Source organism: Pelodiscus sinensis, chromosome 1 (assembly GCF_052426305.1).
Source record: "Pelodiscus sinensis isolate ZL-2025 chromosome 1, ASM5242630v1, whole genome shotgun sequence".
NCBI lineage: Eukaryota > Metazoa > Chordata > Testudines > Trionychidae > Pelodiscus > Pelodiscus sinensis.
In genome coordinates this window covers 114,403,173-114,423,296 of record NC_143052.1, presented here as the reverse complement: position 1 = coordinate 114,423,296, position 20,124 = coordinate 114,403,173, and the positions used below count along the sequence as shown (strand labels likewise).

The 20,124-nt window shown below is 41.1% G+C and overlaps 1 protein-coding gene across 1 annotated transcript in view; it reads right to left on the bottom strand.

Annotated features, from left to right (window-relative positions):
• DERA (deoxyribose-phosphate aldolase) overlaps positions 1–20,124 on the bottom strand; it is an 84,201-nt gene that overhangs the window by 9,632 nt on the left and 54,445 nt on the right. The window contains exon 7 of the mRNA XM_006130270.5: positions 718–830. Within this exon, the coding sequence (XP_006130332.2) occupies positions 718–830 (113 nt within the window). The remainder of the gene's footprint in view (positions 1–717; positions 831–20,124) is intronic.

The window sequence follows — 20,124 nt, the reverse complement described above, 5'->3', positions numbered from 1 at the left end:
TATAAATCTGTGCTGCTCTGTAAACTTCATGGATCTAGCCCATGGATCAGCTGAGGATCTGGCCCAATGTTTAGTAAAATTCACTTTTAAACAGCCTAAGTAGTCAACCTAAACACTACATATATGCAATGGGGATTGAATGGATGTTGCTCAGATTTTTCTCAGGGGGAAAAAAATCCTCTTTAACTGAGACTTAAAATTCAGCCAACGAGGAACATCTTCATAAGCCAATGGAAAGAGGGAGCTACAGGTCGACCCTCTCTAGTCCAGAACTCCCTGGTCCAGAAACATCCCTCATCTGGAATGATTTTAATTAGCTGGATGTCCACTTTTCACAGGTGTGGCCAAGTTTTCTGATGTCCCATAAAGTTTGTTTACAGCCACTAGTCTTAGCTCTCAGTGTTCTGTGCTGTTATTTAGCTCTAATTTACTCCTAAATGTCTTTAGTAAACAGTGGAAGTGCTGGTAATACTGCTAGACAATATTGACCTGCCATGATCCAGAAAATTCTCTGGTTCAAAACTGAGGATGCCGGACTAGAGAGTTTCAACCTGTATAAGGAAAATGAGTTGCAGCTTGACCTTTATGAAAGCTCAAATGCATATAAATCAATTAATCATATGTTCTATATTTTGAAAATAATCAGGTTTTACCTCAACTTCTCATTGAAATTGCAACATTTTTATTTACAGAAAAGATTCCAATCATAAGAATTACCTTGTTGCCAGTTTTCCAGTAGAAATCTCTAATGGCTCGCATCATGACTATGCCTACAGGAAGGGTGGCATTAACTGCTTCTTTTCCTGTAGAGGTCTTAATAAAGTCAGAACCTTTAAAAGAAACAGAAAATTCCATGTCAGTGTTATAACAGTAATTCGTTGCACATATATATAGCTCCTCTCATCCAAGGATCTCATTATGCTTTACAATCATTATTAAGCCTTATATCATCCCCATAAAGTAGGCATGATCCCTATTTTATAGATGGAGAACCTCAACCACAATAAGATTAAGAGTCCTGTTCAAAGTTTCAGAGCAATTCAGAAGAACAACCAGGGGACAAAATCTAGGCATTTCTACTCAGTTCCTGTCTCTATCCATCACAACAAAATCCATCTTCACTCATGTGCCAATCAGATGATGTTATGATATACAATATTTAAATGCATGATCAGTAACGAATAAAGGAATTAGAGAAATACTCCCCAAAAAAGCCATTCCTGGCTTATTTTACTTTGCATTTTCATTTGAATACAATGTTGTTCTTCCTTTTATGGCCTGAGCTCTTAGAATTATAGAATCATAGGACTGGAAGGGACCTCTAGAAGTCATGAAGTCCAGTCCCCTGCACTCATAGCAGGACCAAGCATCAGCTAGACCATTCCTAACAGGTGTTCATCTAACCTCCTCTTAAAAATCTCCACTGATGGAAATCCTACAAGTGTTTCCAATGGTCCAACCTAAAACTCACTTGTTGCAATTTAAGCCCATTGCTTCTTGTCCTATCATCAGAGGTTAAGGAGAATAATTTTCCTTCCTCCTCATTAGAACCATTTAGTTACTTGAAAACTGTTATGTTCCCTCTGTGTTCTCTTTTCTAAACTAAACAAACCCAATTCTTTCAATCTTTCCTCCTCATAGGTCATGTTTTCTACACCTTTAATAATTTGTATTACTCTTTGTACTTTTTCCAGTTTCTCCACATCTTTTCTGAAATGTGGCACCCTGAACTGGACACAATACTCCAACTGAAGCCTAATTAGCATGGAGTAGAGAGGAAGAATTACTTCTTGTCTCTTCCTTACAACATTCCCGCTAATACGTCCCTGAATGATATCTGCTTTTTTTGCAACAGTGTCACACTGTTGACTTAATTTAACTTGTGGTTCTCTCTGACCTCCTGATCACTTTCCACAGTACTCCTTCCTAGGATGTCATTTCCCATTTTGTATGTCTGCAACTGATTGTTTCCTCCTAAGTAGAGTACTCTGTATTAACCTTATTGAATTCCATCCTATTTACCTCAGAACATTTCTCATTAAGCACTTCTGTCATTTCCACATTTTCTGTTATTGTTTTTTCCTCTTCATGAGTAACGCTCCTACCTTTCCTTGGTCGTCTTCTTGCTTCTACTGTATTTGTAGGATGCTTTCTGGTTATTCTTTCTGTCTCTAACTAGTTTGATCTTGTTTTGTGTCTTGGCCCTTCTAATTTTGCCCCTACACACATATGTTATTTGTTTATATTCATGCTTTATAATTTGACCTAATTCCACTTTTTGTAGGGCTCTTTTTTATACTTGTCATACTTCCTATCTTTCCTGTGTAGTGTTGGTTGCACCCTGCTGCATTTCAGTGTTGTCTAAAGTGAATCCTGCAACACAGTATTCCATTTGTGAAAAAGCTGCTTTTGGGGGGGAGAGGGGGGAAGGAGTGTAGTGGGGCTGTCTGCTGCTGCTCAGATGACTGTAATACAGGAGGCTGAAGCCCGGGGAATTACAAGCTCTTTAATTAGCAAAAGTAGTCTGGGAGACCAATTCAACCATAAGGTAAAACAGTGCTGTCCCCATTTAAATCAACAGGTGCTATATTTGTTTATACTTTGGCATCGAATTTATCTCAAGGTCTGTTTTATATCTCATCTGAACGGTGGCATCTCCAACAGCACAGTGCCTTCTAATAGAAAGCTGGAGCAGTTTCATTATGAGAGCAAAGTGAAAGAGGCCATCTCTTTAATCATTAACACCACATCGTGCAGCACCAATGGTTTCCCTGCAAGTTTCCTATTCAAGTACTGAACAGGCCAATTGCCGTTTAAGTTGCGTCACCTGATGTTGATCAGATGTAGACAACTTAGAAACTCTTCTTTACACTGCTGGGATGCAATTTAAAGTAAGGGGCAATTCATAATTGATTGACCTTTGCAAAACATTAAGATGGATCAAGTAATATATTTTATTGGACCAACTTGTTTCATTTTTCTACCAACAGGAGTTGGTCCAATAAAAGATCTTACATCATCCATCTTTTCTCTCTAGTGTCCTGGGACCAACATCACTACAATAACATTGCAAACAAAAATTAAGGTCATACAAGCACTAAACAAGTTCTATACTTCGGGGCCATTCCCACTGAAACCAGAGTTTTGCTGCTGATTTAAAAGAGAGGATTGAGCCCACTGTACACACTTGGTCACAGTGGGTTTTTTTTTAATGGAAATGAAACTGTAACACTATATCAAATTATATTTTGCAGTTTTCTTTTTAACCGAAGAATGTAAGTCCTTCAGTACAATATTCCCTTCCCTCACCCCCCAGTACAAGGTAAGTCAAAGCTTTTATAAGTCTTATAATTACAAGTCTCTATGGTACAGTTTCATTAAAAACTTCCATTAAACAACAGCTGCCCTTGTATATGGTCGTCTAATCAATTTGGTCAAACAGAATGACTTCTAATCAGCTGTTGATAAAAATAGAAGATGAAATTTTAATTCTAATAGATTAACCACAAACTCAAGATAGTCTTCAAAATCCATCTAGCTCCATTCTCCAGTGGATTTAACGACTATTCAGCAGCTCATTACTAAATAGAACAAGATGAACATTTTCCAGTTCATTAAAGAAATGTACTATGTATTTTTGCATTGTCCTCATGATTCGTTACAGGGAGTCTTAATTACAAGATAATGGATAATGGTTATTAAATGCAGACTCCAGTAATGAAGCTCTATTCATTTGCGAGCCTCAGAGAGCGCAAAGAGGGGAAAATAAAATTACTAGCTTCAAAAGATTAACGGATCAAATTATTATTCAATTTTGAAAATTTCATTGACTTCATAGAAACAAGAAGAGATTAAAAACTAGTATTAGTACAAAAGTAGTGCATTTATTTATTTATTTTTAAATAATATCTTAAGGCTATTATGAGAATAATCAGCTTTTGGATGTGATTATTAGACAAACATACCGCCAATTTAGCATCATCTCCTAACAATGAAAACAATACATTTTTATTTCATGAACAAATTCTATTTATGATACAAAAGCTTGACAGCAGGATTTCATAAAGAATCTTGCGGAACACAGAAGATGTATGCTAACAGGGAGCATTACAGTGTAAGGTATTATTAACATTTTATATTTCACATATGAAAAAAGGGATTTAAAAATTGACCACTGTTTTGGGAGCATGTCATTAAGTGGAATTCATGCCAACCTTGTAATTGGAGTATCTGGTGACATTATTCACCAGCTCCCCTGTTTTCTATACTTGTAAAAAACAAAACAAGACATGCTATTGGCAAAAGTTCAGCAAGAGTTTTATCTGGTGATTTAGACAATTTTGAATCTAAAACCATCATCCAGCTGTCCTTTTATGAATGCACATACACAAAGACAAACGGTTTTTCAAATATATTTCTCAATAGCCTGTGAGGTAGAAAGTGAGTAGGTGAAATACTAAGGCTAAGAATCTTCAAAAATGAGTGCGTAAATTCAGGCTTCTATGTCCAAATCCTCAAATATCTTTTAATAAAGATTTAGGTACCTAAATATCTTGAGGATCTAGGCCTTAGGTCCATCTATAGGCCCTGATCCCAGAACATGCAGAACACAGGTGGAAGGCTGTGCCAATGCAGAGACACTTTTCAAGTGAGTGTGAAGGGAGTTCGGCACCCAATGCCTATTCCATTTCAATGGGATTTGGGTGCCCAAAATCCTTAGCTACCTTTGAAAATCTCAGCTATTGACTTGAATGTGGTTTTGTGTGTGCTCAGTAGTATGCCTGCATGCTGTATTATATATAGGCCCGTACCACAGTCATGGTCCATTTTGATCAATTCCACAGTCATAGGATTTTAAAAATTGTAAATTTCATTATTTCAGATTTAAATCTGAAATGTTACGGTGTTGTACCTGCAAGGGTCCTGGTCTATAAGAGGATGCGTGGGGGATTGCCAGGTTAGTGGAGAAGGGTCATGGTACTGTCCCCTTTATTTCAGCAGAGCTGCTGGTGGTGATGCTACTTGCAGAGCTGGGTGGCTGAGAGCGGTGGCTGCTAGCTGGGAGCCCAGCTCTGAAGGCAGTGACGCTGCTAGCAGCAGCACAGATTTAAGGCATGGTACAGTATCGTCACCCTTATTTTCTGCTCTTCAGAGCTGGCTGCCTGACAGCAGCCACTGCTGACTAGCCACCAGCTCTGAATACAAAACAGAGGTAAAGGTAGCAATACCACAACCCCCCAGAGCCCTATTTGGGTCATGACACCCTGTTTGAGAAATGCTGGCCTCACCTATGAAATCTGTGTATTATAGGGTAAAAGTATACAAAGGATCAGATTTCATTGGGGCTGATTAATTTTTCCTGGTCATGAGTTTCATAGGGCCTTGATTATACAAAACCAGGAACTATTTCCTGGTTTCCCTTTATTCCCGTGAGCTCAAACTAGCTACAGGAATAAAGGGAAACAAGAAGACTTTTTATAAATACATTAGAAGCAAGAGGAAGACCAAGGACAGGGTAGGCCCACTGGTCAGTGAGGAGGGAGAAACAGTAACAGGAAACTTGGAAATAGCAGAGATGCTAAATGACTTGTTTATTTCGGTCTTCACCGAGAAGTCTGATGAAGGAATGCCTAACATAGTGAATGCTAGTGGGAACGGGGTAGGTTTAGAAGATAAAATAAAAAAGAACAAGTTAAAAATCACCTAGAAAAGTTAGATGCCTGCAAGTCACCAGGGCCTGATGAAATGCATCCTAGAATACTGAAGGAGCTGATAGAGGAGGTATCTGAGCCTCTAGCTATCATCTTGGGAAAATCATGGGAGACAGGAGAGATTCCAGAAGACTGGGAAAGGGCAAATATAGTGCCCATTTATTAAAAGGGAAATAAGAACAACCCTGGAAACTACAGACCAGTCAGTTTAACTTCTGTGCCAGGGAAGATAATGGAGCAAGTAATTAAGGAAATCATCTGTAAACACTTGTAAGGTGGCAAGGTGATAGGGAACAGCCAGCATGGATTTGTAAAGAATAAATCATGTCAAACCAAACTGATAGCTTTCTTTGATAGGATAACGGGTCTTGTGGATAAGGGAGAAGCGGTGGATGTGGTATACCTAGACTTTAGTAAGGCGTTTGATACGGTCTCGCATGATATTCTTATCAATAAACTAGGCAAATACAACTTAGATGGGGCTACAATAAGGTGGGTGCATAACTGGCTGCATAACCGAGTGTAGTTATTAATGGTTCACAATCCTGCTGGAAAGGTATAACTAGTGGGGTTCTGCAGGGGTATGTTTTGGGACCGGCTCTCTTCAATATCTTCATCAACTATTTAGATATTGGCATAGAAAGTACGCTTATTAAGTTTGCAGATGATACCAAGCTGGGAGGGGTTGCAACTGCTCTGGAAGATACGGTCATAATTCAAAATGATCTGGACAAATTGGAGAAATGGTCTGAGGTAAACAGGATGAAGTTTAATAAAGACAAATGTAAAGTGCTTCACTTAGGAAGGAACAATCAGTTTCACACATACAGAATGGGAAGTGACTGTCTAGAAATAAGTACGGCAGAAAGAGATCTAGGGGTCATAGTGGACCACAAGCTGAATATGAGTCAGCAATGTGATGCAAAAAAAGCAAACATGATTCTGGGATGCATTAACAGGTGTGTTGTGAGCAAGACACGAGAAGTCATTCTTCCGCTCTACTCTGCTCTGGTTAGGCCTCAGTTGGAGTATTGAGTCCAGTTCTGGGCACCGCATTTCAAGAAAGATGTGAAGAAATTGGAGAGGGTCCAGAGAAGAGCAACAAGAATGATTAAAGGTCTAGAGAACATGACCTATGAAGGAAGGCTGAAAGAATTGGGTTTGTTTAGTTTAGAAAAGAGAAGACTGAGGGAGGACATGATAGCCGTTTTCAGGTATCTAAAAGGGTGTCATGAGGAGGAGGGAGAAAACTTGTTCATCTTGGCCTCTGAGGGTAGAACAAGAAGCAAGGGGCTTAAACTGCAACAAGGAAGTTTTAGGTTGGACATTAGGAAAAAGTTCCTAACTGTCAGGGTAGTTAAACACTGGATTAAATTGCCCAGGGAGGTTGTGGAATCCCCATCTCTGGAGATATTTAAGAGTAGGTTAGATAAAGGTCTATCAGGGATGGTCTAGACAGCATTTGGTCCTGCCATGGAGGCAGGGGACTGGATTCGATGACCTCTCGGAGGTCCCTTCCACTCCTAGTATTCTATGATGCTAAGGCCTTGTCTACACTAACCGCTCCATTCCCCCATGTCAATCTAACCTATGTAGCTTCAGCTCCACCACTAGCAACTAGCCTAGCTGAAGTCAGAGCACTTACCACAGTGTCTCCTGTACAGTAAGGTTGGTGGGGGCTGCTCACCCATCGACTCCGGCTTCTCTTCTCATCCTGCTGGAGTACCAGAGTCCACAGGAGAGCACTCAGAGATTGATTTATCTCTAAGCAGATGTGATAAATTGACTACTGCAGCATCGATCTGCCACATAGAAAAACCCCTAAGGGTATGTCTAGACTACAGGGTTTTGTCGACAGAAGTTTTGTCGACAGATACTGTCGACAAAACTTCTGTCAACATAGAGCGTCTAGACTACATTCAGTTCTGTCGACAAAGCAAGCTGCTTTGTTGACAAAACCCTGCAGTCTAGACACAATCCTACATGCAATAATACCTTCTGTCGACAGAACTCTGTCGACAGAAGGCGTTTTGCCTCGTAAAATGAGGTTTACCAGCGTCGAACAAACTGCTGAGTTCTGTCGATGTTATGTTGACAACTCAGCGGTAGTGTAGACACAGGTATAGTTTTGTCGACAAAAGTCCACTTTTGTCGACAAAACTCTGTAGTCTAGACACACCCTAAGAGTCCTAATTTGCAAAACACCCAGCACTTTTGAAAATCCCATTGACTATACTGGGAGCTGCTAGATCTGGCCATCCATTCAGGTGCCTCAATGTCATCTTAGGAACTTTATTTGAACATCTATTATTAATACTGAATAATTTGCAACACTGTGGTGACGAGATAGCCCTCTAAGACAGAGGTGGGGAACCTAAAGCCCCTGGGTTGCCTGGATCTGGCCCCCAAGACTTAGGGCCTCCCCCAGCATTAGGGAGCCTGCGCTGGCACTCCAGTCCTCTGCTGCCTCCCCGCAGCCCCCCAGCCTCCAACTGATTTTTATGTGGGTCAGTGGCCCCTGACCCAAAAATGGTTTCCCACCACTGCTCTAAGGACTTCTTTCTGCAGGATTTAATTTTGGGGGGGAGGGAAGGGAAAGAGGAGTGTGATGGGACATCTGTCTCATGAAAGACTAGAAGGGCATATCTAGACTTGCTTTCACTTTCAAAAGAAGATATGCAAATTTGGCACATATTTGTATATCTTCCGATCGCTTTTTCAAAAGAGGCTCTTTCTAAAAAGCGATCGGAAGAAGATATGCAAATTCACTGTGAATTTGCATATCTTCTTTCGAAAATGAAAGCAAGTCTAGACGTGCCTGAAAAGGTTAAGGAGGCCAGACAAGACAACTAACTCCACATGCTACACCTGGAAGAGGAGCTAAGGAGCAGGGAATTGAAAATAGGCTCTGCTGAGCCAGAACAGGCAGGGCCTATTAAGCCAGGAAGCGGGTAACAAACACTGAGGGAAGACTTTGGGACCCTGGAGGTGCCACCATGGGTGAGTGGCCCTGTGACAAGGAGCTATTGCTATTTAGTACAGTCTGCTGCATTTCAAAAGAAAAAAAAGTGTTCTTCAAAATAAAAGCTTTGTGAGCCAGAAATAAATGCAGTGCTTAGTAAGGATGGGTTAGCAGCATGTAGATGTGAGGATGAGTTCTACAATAGGTAAAGAAAGATGCTTTTAGGTCTGACTTAGGTGCTTTTATAGCCCCAATACTATAGTAACTGAGAGCCTCACAAGCTTTAAGGCAGTGTTCTCAACCAGTGGTACGAGTACTGTCAGGGGTGCTCGAGAGAAGTCCGGGGGGTATGTCAACACAATATCAACACAATAATTTGGAGAAAACTCAATTTTTGTTTTAAGTTTTACAGTTTTTTGGAGGGAGGGGACTTTTTATACCAAAAACTTCATCGCCAGCCCAGCTATGATTAAGTTGTTAAAACAAATGTGTTGAAATGGTAGAAAAAAATTGTGTGTGTCTGAAAACTGTAAGTACTGGGGGTACTTACATTTAAAAAAAACCAAACAGGTAATTTATAAAAAAAAGGTTGAGAAACACTGCTTTACGGCATTTATCTTCATAATCTCCCATTAGCTGGGCACTACTGATCTCCTCATTGTACGTATGGGAACTGAACAGACATCTAACTCAGTGGCCCAACACCAAATAGCCAATCTATGGTAACGCAGGGAATTGAACACCAAGGCTGGTGGCCTAACCACAGAACCATACTTCTCCATCCTTTCATGCTCCTCCCCCAATTCATTTCAGACTGCAAAGATCCCTCATATTGTGTAAATGTAACTGAGCGAATAGTTAGCACTGTAGAACATTGTTTAGCTTCCGGTATTCAGGAACAATATGATGACTCTCAATAATTAAGCAATAAGAAATAATAAGCAGTGTAGCAATCATGGAACAATCACAACCTTTGGGTTGCAAAGCACCTCAAATGCCTTGGGGGCATGATTATCTCCTTATAACTGCACACTGCTTGTAGTTGTCTTAGTCTTAATAAAGAACAAAGATGTGGCTGGCAGTTGAAAATAATAGGCATTTTTTTCTGCAATTTTCTAACTACTAGTAAAGCACTAGTGATGATTTCTTTATTGTTGTACCACAATTACAACAGGATGTGGCAATATGGGGTAAATATTCTTACAAAGATCCCTAGGTCACATGTAAAGTGATGGGGACCAAGCTGACCTAAGACAGACACACATTTGATTTTGCTATGTGATGAAGTGGTAGCAGTGATTAATGAATATTGTCAACAATGGATACACATTTTATGACCAACTTTGTTTAAAAGTGTGCCTAGAGTTAAGCTCCTCAGCCCATACTGAAGTATCTAAATAGGTGGCTTGATTATGGGAGTGGCTAGGTGCTCAGCTCTTTGAAAATCCGATGGTTACATATTCATGTGCCTACTTTATAGGTACTATTTTTGAAAATTTTGCTCTATCCATTTACCGTAAAGTTGTTTACATTTTCAAATACTGTATAGTTCATTTCTGCTCTGAAAAGTTGCTGTAAAAAGCACATCATAGAACGCCACTCTCCTTGTCTCTCGGTACATCCGTATCGTATTTGCTTTGGTTATAAATAAAAGGAAGATGATCTTTCTAATTGCTAGTTCTGCCATCTCAGTTTGGGCTTCAAGACTCAAAATAGGTTCTTCCCTTCTCTCATCCCCTGTCATTATGATTCTATAGGCAAAGTGATGCCCTTAGGGACACACTTGTGGGCCTCACACAAATCATGAAATCCATCCTCATACAAAATTCTCTCAAGACATTAAGCAGTTAGAGAAGGATGCTGCACCCATAGATGATGTCTGTGAGAATTATGGCATTAGAATCATTCATGGTTTGCTATGGCACGGGTACAGTGTTTGCTGCAGTTCTCCAGAAGATAGGACTAGTTCATTAGTATTGTGTTTCTTGCATATTCATTTTATATATCTCTTTCTGGAGATCCAAAAGGAAGAGCTACATCAGCTTTTCTTATACACCAGTTTGCACCATGTGTTATCGCCTCATGAATATTTTTGAGTGGGGTTCTTCCAATCCAAATTTCACCAGGTAAATATACTCCTATGCAGTGTTTCTTAAATTTTTTAAGACCGAGGAGCACCAAACAATAATTTTTAGGGGAACACCAAAGATTTTTTGTTGAGGACAAAAAAAAGTTACAGAAAAAAAGGGTCACCTGCCCCCTTTAAGGGTGGCCATTTTGAATTCTGTTGTTCTCCACTGTACACCTCTGACTGCCTCGCAGCACACCAGTGCGCCGCGGAACACAGTTTAAGAAACACTGCTCCTATGTGATGACAATTTTGTTTTTCCTAGCTGAGGTTTATTTTTCCTAAAGTAAAACAATGTATACAATGAATTTCATTTAAGAATTTCAGAGCAATTTATCTATAGGTAAGATTAATTCTGTTATCCCCGCTTTGGCCAGAAGGGACTTTAGGGAGCGTTCACAGAGTCCTGGCCAATGAGGGCAGGCTGGAGGGAGCCCTATATATGAGGCAGCCCTATATATGAGGTGCTGTTCAGCAGAGCAGAAGGCAGTTAGGGCCTGACCAGGGAGGGTGCAGAACTGGTTTCCAGAGAAGCATGTGGGGATATAGCAGTGCTGGGCAGGCTTTGGGGAGCAGAGCAAGAGAGGCTCCAGTTTTGATAGCTGTCAGGCTGCAGGCCTTGTTATAAGGGACAGAAAGGTGCAAGGGTCATAGAGCAAGTTGCCCAGGGAACAAGAGGCAGAAGAGGGGAAAAGCAGGACAAGACTGACGCCTGAGGGTCCCTGGGCTGGGACCCAGAGTAGTGGGTGGGTCTGGGTATCCCTCCTGCCCTTTGCACTGCACCTAACCACACTGAGGACTGGCTTTTACGGACTGTGGCTTGCCCCTGAGGTGAGGAGCTAGATGGAGGCTGCAGTTGGCCACATTGTCAGGTGTGAGGCACTGGACTGCTGATATCCCCAGAAGGGAGGAGGAGAGACTAGTGTGGTGGGCACTGCCAGAGGACACTGTGGTCCTAGGACAACATGGGTTCAGAGTGCAAACATGGAGAAATGGTGAGTGAGACACCAGCCAGATTGGGGTGCCCTGCTGAGGACAGAGCTAATTCCCAGTGTGATCTGCAGGAGGTGCCGCAGCAGTGAGTCTCAACCCCATTATATATCCTCATTTTGCAGGCAAAGCCGAGAAGGGAAAAGTGACTTGTGTAAGGCCATATAGTAAAACAGAGGCAGAGAATCCATAAATCCCAATACCCACACACACACTCCTACTGTAATGACTTGAAAACACCCCCGCTGTTGTTGGATAAGCACAGGAAGTTGGCTTATACAATGTTTCTTTATCAAATAAAGATTGCTATTGTCTGCTCTGGCTTTGAGCAGCATAAATAATAGAGACGTGATATGTGAAATTTTTCATCATCTTTGAAAATATCATGATGTCCAATTCTGAATATTCTAGTACATATTATTTCCCATTAAAAAGCATACATTATGCACATGGGTTTGAAAATCTAGCTCTTTAGGCTATCTCTAGTTAAACTGAATTGCACTGTCACTCACTAGCTCATATTAGGGTAATTCAAACAATCTCCTAGATAATGAAACTACTGTACAAGATCTTTAATCTTTCATTATGACTGACTGCCCAAGTTTTAGATCAGTATTTAGTGTCATAAAACACTGCCCAACACAACCTCCATTACACACCTGTTTTAGGCACTAAAATTTGTAACTATAGCAACACATGCTTTGCAACAAGTAACACTATGATTTGGAAGAAAGTAATAGATATGTACAAATAGTTTAGCAGCTCAGCAGTACAGTATATGATTTGAGTAACTGGTTTTAGTTTTCAGCTTTTTAATGCTGATGATAGATTTGTTCCAAACTTGCTAACATTAAAAGTCAGGTATGCTTGAGCACTGTCTATTAACTTGTGAGAAAATTACTCAAATTGAAGCAATAGCTGTTTAAAATGGATTTAGAAATACATTGTAGTGAATAAAGCAGCTAGAAAATTAGTCTACTTCAGGATTAGAAAGTGCTATGAATTTTAAACATAACTTTAAAAAGCCATACATAACACAACCAAGATCATGCTATTTCAATGTCATCTTGAATATTTTTTTCAATATTTTATGGTAAATGTACTTTAAGATGGTGTCCCTGCTCTCTAATTCAGAGAAAAAGCACTGATTTGGTGTAGGGCGTGGGCGAGAAGGGTGGCAGGAAAAGGATTTCCATGTGTGAAGATTATATGTCACGTCTGAAAACTTAGAAGGGAGTCAGTCTCTCTCCTGTAGTCAACTTCTGCTCAGTGAAGGAGAGTATGAGGCAGCATTATGGCACCAATAATTTGGCTGCCTTTTCCCTGGGTCCTTGCTGTCCTCCACTGCAGCTTCCAACATTGTATCTCTGGCCACAGGCATCCCTGAGTTGAAGTTGAGATCTTCTAGGCCTTGTGACAGGATCCTTAGCTTGGGGAGTGGGGAGGGAGACATAAAAGGGAAAATGGCACATAGCAGGGAGATCCTTTACAAATCTTAAAGGTCTGGCAATGGAGATGAGGAAAACATTTGGGTCAGTGTTTTTAAATGAATGTGTGCCCCATCTTCCTGCATGTTCGCAGACATGATTGTACTGGGGCCCAAACTGCAACTCCTCCTTATGACTGAGTAGACACTACTGCCATTAGTAAGGTTTGCAGGATTGGCTCTCTCAGTGAATAAAATTCTCAATAAATTAACTTTGCTACGGGAGTGATTTGGATCCCTGACATTTTACAAAGTCAGCTATACGTGGCCTTACTTACAGTCAAATAGTGTATTTGTATTTCACATGTATGCACCATCAATACCCAGTTTGGTAATATGTGTCGTCTCACTGAATTTAGCCAAAGTGCTTAATAAAAACCACAATAGCCTCCAAATACTCATGCATATTTCCTGTCAGAAGTAGGCTATAATCCAGGAAATGACTAAAAACTATGCTGGAGGGTTGATCCTCTGGATCCACTGTCAGGAATGTCCATTCCTGAGAGGGTGGCAGGCTACAAACTATCTTCTGGGTTCCAAACAACACTTCCTCTTATATAATTAGTGGTCTGGTTAAACAGCCTGGGGTGTCGGAGGTGTGGACATGATAAGATTGGGGGGGGGGGAGACAGTATAGCTCAGCCCATCCTAAAAATCGTTCCAGCGCCACCATATAAGAACAATTTTTCACTGATTAGATTTCACATGTATTATTGTCTTTAGTGATCTATATTAGCTAGTGTCAAAATAGGATCATAACACCCATTACTGTGTTTTATGGCTTCTTCATGTATGGCTTCTAATATATGAATATTCATGCAAAAATAAATACAAGTGAAGTTTAAACATGATTGGTCCATTTTTTGAACAAGCAGCTGCTTTTAATTAAGTTAATTTTCTTCCCTGTTTAGAACATGAACTACAGATCAGAATCCCTGGGTTTCACTCCTACATCAACCACTAAGTTGCTAGGCCATCTTAAAGAAGCTACTTTGAAAATTTTATCCAAACTTAAGTGCCTGACGTTAAGCACTGACATATAGATTTAAGCAGTCTGATTTCCAAGGGTCCTGAGCGCTTGCAGTGTCTACTGAAGTCAGCAGAAGCTATGGGTGCCCAGTATCTCCCACATCTAAACTAGATGGCTAACAAGGACTAGGAATAAGATTCTAACTGCAAAATATTAATACTTTTGTACCCATTATGCCAGCTTTTTTTTAAATTTAGTGCAACTAAAACACAGGTTGAACCTCTCTGGTCTGACAACATCTGTGATCCAGCATGATTTTAGTTAGCTGGATGTCTGCTTATCATGGACATGGCCAAATTTCCTGCAGTCCTATAAAGTTCATTTACAGCCACCAATCCTGTCTCTCAAATGTTCTGTGTGGTAATTTAGCTCTAAATTACCCCTAAAGAGACCAGTAAGCAGTGTAAGTTTTGGTAAAGCTGCTAAGCGTACGCATGATTTTTATGCCTTATCTTCTTATTTCCTTATGCTAATACAGTAACATTGTGAAAGAACATTTACACTTTGTTATGTAGAGAGCTGATAAGCCTTGGCTAAGCATAGGCTTATATAAGGTGTATCAGTACAGTCATACATTACTAAGCAGCACAGCAAGTATTGTTCCGTTTATTCGCCTCAGTGAAATAAAAATAGAGACCCACTTGCTACAATATTGACCTGCTGTGATTTGGCAAATTCTCTGGTTCAGCCTCTGTCAGGTCCTGAGGTGCTAAACTAAAGAGATTCAAGCTGCACCTATATTAAATGGCAACAAGTGACAGCAGGCAGTATTTAATTGCACTATGCAGAGTTAAAACATGCAATATGGTGTCAACATACTATGAGTTGCCCCGGTGTATGTTTATAACTGTTTAAAGGTGACTTTCAATGCAGCTGCAATAACAGAAAAGCCAGCCCCTTGGCTACCAATGAAATCCCCAGGGAAATTCTATTTATTTCAATAGGAATTGGATTTGGTTCTAAAAAAGAAAACAGTTTACATTATTATTAAAATAGTTCATCATCACTAAAATGCAAGCACAGGCTGCGCCTCTCTAAACTGGGATTCTCTGGTCTGGTCAGATCACAGATCTTGTAGGACCAGAGACTCCAGGTGGAGGGCTGGCAGCTGGGAGCCCTGAGACCTGGCAGGATGAGGCTACCCAGTGGGGCCAGGCAGGTGGGCCAGGACTTGGGGCACCTGTGGCAGGGGAGCCAGAAATGACCTCTCCTGGTCCGGCAAAATCCTTCATCTGGGTGTGGTCAGGTGCCAGTGCCAAACCAGGGAGGTCCAACCCATACTGAAAAAAGTGGCACACAAAAGGTAAATATTTATAAGATGGGATGTTTTTAAAGACATTTCCTATAAATTTTGGCAGAGAAGTAGCCTGGAAAGAATGGCAGTAGAAGGAAGGTTTATTTCTATAACTTATTTTGGTCTAAAATACCACTAAGAAGTCCCAACAGCTGTTCAATGGCAGCTGTAAGTAACATTATGAGAACTCAGACAATTTATATCTTTCCTTTTTATTAAAAAATAAACAGGTCTTTCTAAATTATTCACTAGAAAGTTAACATAAAATCAGTGCGGTAGCAGCTAATGCTTTGTAGAAAGGCATCTACAAGCTTTGTGTGATCCCGCTGATCTAAATCTTTCTACTCTTCACTGACTACTCTGCTCTTTTTATGTTGTCCAACCCAATTTAGCAAATGAGAACCCAGAAAACCTATACGCCATATCCAAGTCACAGCTTTACACAGTAAAGAATGAAAAACACATCACTAACACCGCTAGTGCCCTGCTAGTTGCCTTTTTTCCAGCTTGAAACAGCTGCGTTCTCAACTCCCCTTTGCATCACCTCAAACCTAGTCAAATGATCTCAGTCCCTCCTTGCATTCATGTTCCATAACTCTGGGAATTAGACATTAGCCTCAGCTTTCCAATGTCCTCCCAATTACTAATAGTTACAAAATACTGACACTAATTAATAATATTTGTGCCTATACAGGATGCTGCTGGCTCTGCACCCTCAGCTCCTTCTCACTGATATTTCCGCCAAAGAGGCAGGAAGGTAGGTCTGGGGAATGCACATGAAGAACACGTCTCGAAGAAAAACAGTTACAAAAGGTAAGTAAAGTAGTTGAGGTGCTAAACAGGTAACCGGCAAGCATACGGGTAAGCATGAAGCTTAGTGGTATGCTTATTGGTTAACTGGCCCTTGCCTGTTAACTCTGGCAGTGGCCAACTGCGCTGGGCCAGCACAGCTGGGACTACGAAGGGGTTGGCAGGCTGGGCAGAGGGACCACTCGGCTGCAGAAGGGCCAGTAAAGGGACTCCTAACTGTGGTGAGACCCTACGGACATGATGGAGCTGGGTGGTCGTCCCAGGTTAAAATGGTTAACCTGTTAAACACCATTGTTGAACTGGTTAACCATTTAAACCAGCCTAGTAAGTTACCGTTTTTTCTTCTTCGCATGATTGCTCACATTCACTCAATGCCAGGTGAGTCACAAGCAGCACCCCCAGACGTGCACTCAGAATTCATGGACGTGCCGGCTGCAACATGGCTTTTCTGACACCCCCGGCATTGTCACGGGACTGTTGGCTGATGGCTTATTGGAACACTAGCATATGAGATGATGACCACATCACAGCTCTGCATTTGTTCTACCTTGGTGCCTGCATGAAGAAGGCTGCTGGCAAAGCCTGAGCTCTCATGTGGTCATAATGGCTGGAGGTGGAACATTCGTCTGCTCATAGCAAACGTGGATACAGGCAGTTCTCCAGGACGCGATTATTTGGGATGACAGAAGCAGCTCTCTTCTCCTTTTTATTACTGCTACAAAAACTGCAAAGTCCAAACCACTGGGAAAGAAGCCTTGCATGGGGAAGAGAGATTGTTCCAAGCAACCATCATGAGTGGTAACAAGGAACTGACAGGGTGCAGAGCTGGCAGCGCCCCTTATACCAGCCCATATACACATCGCATCAGGGGGCGCGAGAACTGATCCTATGAATAACACTATGGGGAAAAAATCTGTGGCAACTGTGCATGTGGCACGCACACACCTGTCATGTGGGCAAGCATTCAAAGAACTTACAACTCTCCTGTTTGGTGTGTGTGTCAGCCATTTTTTTTTTCCATTTTCCTAACTTCAGCAGTTTCTTCGATGCTTAGCGAGCTCATAAAACTGTTTGCAAAGCATGTCAGTAACCTTTAATTTTAACAACAACCATCAGGCACTGGCCACACACAGAAAAGGAAACCTTGAGGTCCAGTGGGAATCAAGGGTAGTGTCCTTTGCAAGGACCTGTCTCTTTAAGTGTTTGAGCACTCTCCCCTGACCACTGCATGAGTAAATGTCAGTTTTGCAGCAGAAACAAGAGAGGCTACCACTGAAGAGAGCAGTGTTTCTATCATCTCCCTCTGTGTCTCTCCCCTCCTTTGCTAGGTCCAAATATAATATCCTGGTGAGAAACCCAGTACCCATCTGCTTTCATACATTATGCATTTGAATAGCCACATTGAGTTCAATGGAACTGCTCCCATGGGTAAAATGTAGCATGTACAGGTTCAGGGCCCTGGTTGGTTAGGGCATTCAGCACATATTTCTAGACTTAGCTCACAATGGACCTGTGCAATTCAACTCTCAGGGTTTGCCTACGCTGCAATTAAACACTCATGTCTGGCCCATGTCAGCTGACTTGGGCTTGTGCGGCTTGGGCTCCAGCCTAATATAAATGTAACAGATATCTGGGCTTGGGCTGGAGCCTCTGCTCCAGGATGCCACAAGGGTGCCAGAGCCCAGCCCCTCAAGCTGAGCCCCGCAAGCCCTACTCAGCTAGGGTGTGTCTAGACTACATGCCTCCTTCGACGGAGGCATGTAGATTAGCCAGATCGGCAGAGGGAAATGAGGCCGCGATTAAAATAATCGCGGCTTCATTTAAATTTAAATGGCTGCCCCGATCTGCCGATCAGCTGTTTGTCGGCAGATCGGGGGAGTCTCGACGCGATGCCCCGACAAAGAAGCCTTTCTTCATCGACACAGGTAAGCCTCATGAAACCAGGCTTACCTGTGTCGATGAAGAAAGGCTTCTTTGTCGGGGCATCGCGTCCAGACTCCCCCGATCTGCCGACAAACAGCTGATCGGCAGATCGGGGCAGCCATTTAAATTTAAATGAAGCCGCGATTATTTTAATCGCGGCTTCATTTCCCTCTTCCGATCTGGCTAATCTACATGCCTCCGTCGAAGGAGGCATGTAGTCTAGACACACCCCTAATGTGCCAGCTGTGACTGTTCAACTGCAATGTGAGCATATCCTTTGCATCTGATGAAAGGATCCATGTAAGTCAACGGGAGTCACTCTATTGACTTCAGCCATTTTTAGATCAAGCCCTTATTGATTAACCAAAAGCTCCTTATGACTAACTTATTTCTCTCTGCTAGAATGCTTTCACTTGCAGTAGTTTTCTGTCCTTTTTTCCCTTCTCTTACTCGCCATTTGGTTATCCTTTTGCATACCTCCTGTTTTGTATTTGCGTGTTTTGTGAATCACTGCGGTTTCTTCTGCTATTTAAGACAAACCAGTTTTATTTGAATGAATGCACACATTTTATGCTTTTCCAACAAAGACATTCTAAACAACACATTCCTAATCAATTTTCTCATTCAACATGTTTTTCTTAAGTCAGTTTCACATTCTGCTATTTTAAACACAGGCCTTCAAAATAATCTAAAATCAAATAAGCATGATCTCTAAGCTGAGCTCATTTAAAGAAGAAAAACCCACCAACCCTAAAGTCATGCCTCTTATTTCCACAACTATATTACATTTCTTTTAATGGTGGTGAGTTTTCCAGCTATTATTCCTCCTAGCAATCTCTTAAAATTACTTTAATATTTCATAAGTCAATTTTGTATTTTTATAATATCTAGATATAGCAAGTTAAATATTTATTTCTATTTATCACTTGTTTTGTTAAATTTAACTGGTGCTCAAAATATAAAAGACACCTGAAATAACATAGAAAAATACTATACCCTGAACATCTATTGAATTTTATAACATCTACATGTTTCAAAAGTACTTCAATCCTTTACTTTCAATACTGAGTCTTCATAGATGTTACCTTTTATGCTGTAAAACCATATTATTTTGGTCACGTCTGACTGGAAATATGCACTTTGCAGTGATTTCTGAGTTTGATGCGGTATAAAACTTCTGGGCTGTCTCTAGACTGGCAAGTTTTTCCGCAAAAGCAGCTGCTTTCGCGGAAAAACTTGCCAGCTGTCTACACTGGCCACTTGAATTTCCGCAAGAACACTGACGATCTCATGTAAGAAATCAGTGCTTCTTGCGGAAATACTATGCTGCTCCCGTTCGGGCAAAAGTCCTGTTGCGCAAAAGCTTTTGCGCAAAAGGGCCAGTGTAGACAGCTCAGATTTGTTTTGTGCAAAAAAGCTCCGATCACAAAAATGGCGATCAGGGCTTTTTTGCGCAATAGCGCATCTAGATTGGCATGGACGCTTTTCCGCAAAAAGTGCTTTTGCGCAAAAGCGTCCGTGCCAATCTAGACGCTCTTTTCCGCAAATGCTTTTAACGGAAAACTTTTCCATTAAAAGCATTTGTGGAAAATCATTCAAGTCTAGACGTAGCCCTGGTGTTTGTGCACAAGCTAAAAAATTATTTAATAGGGAAGCAAGCTTTCATTCATGAGGACAATTAACACAATAGGGGTGCATTCTCACCTCTGTGTGTTGTGGTTATAAATTGAAAGCATGCCTTTTACTTAATGTTTGCTGCAAAGAGCTATAAGATAATCAAATGAAAAATG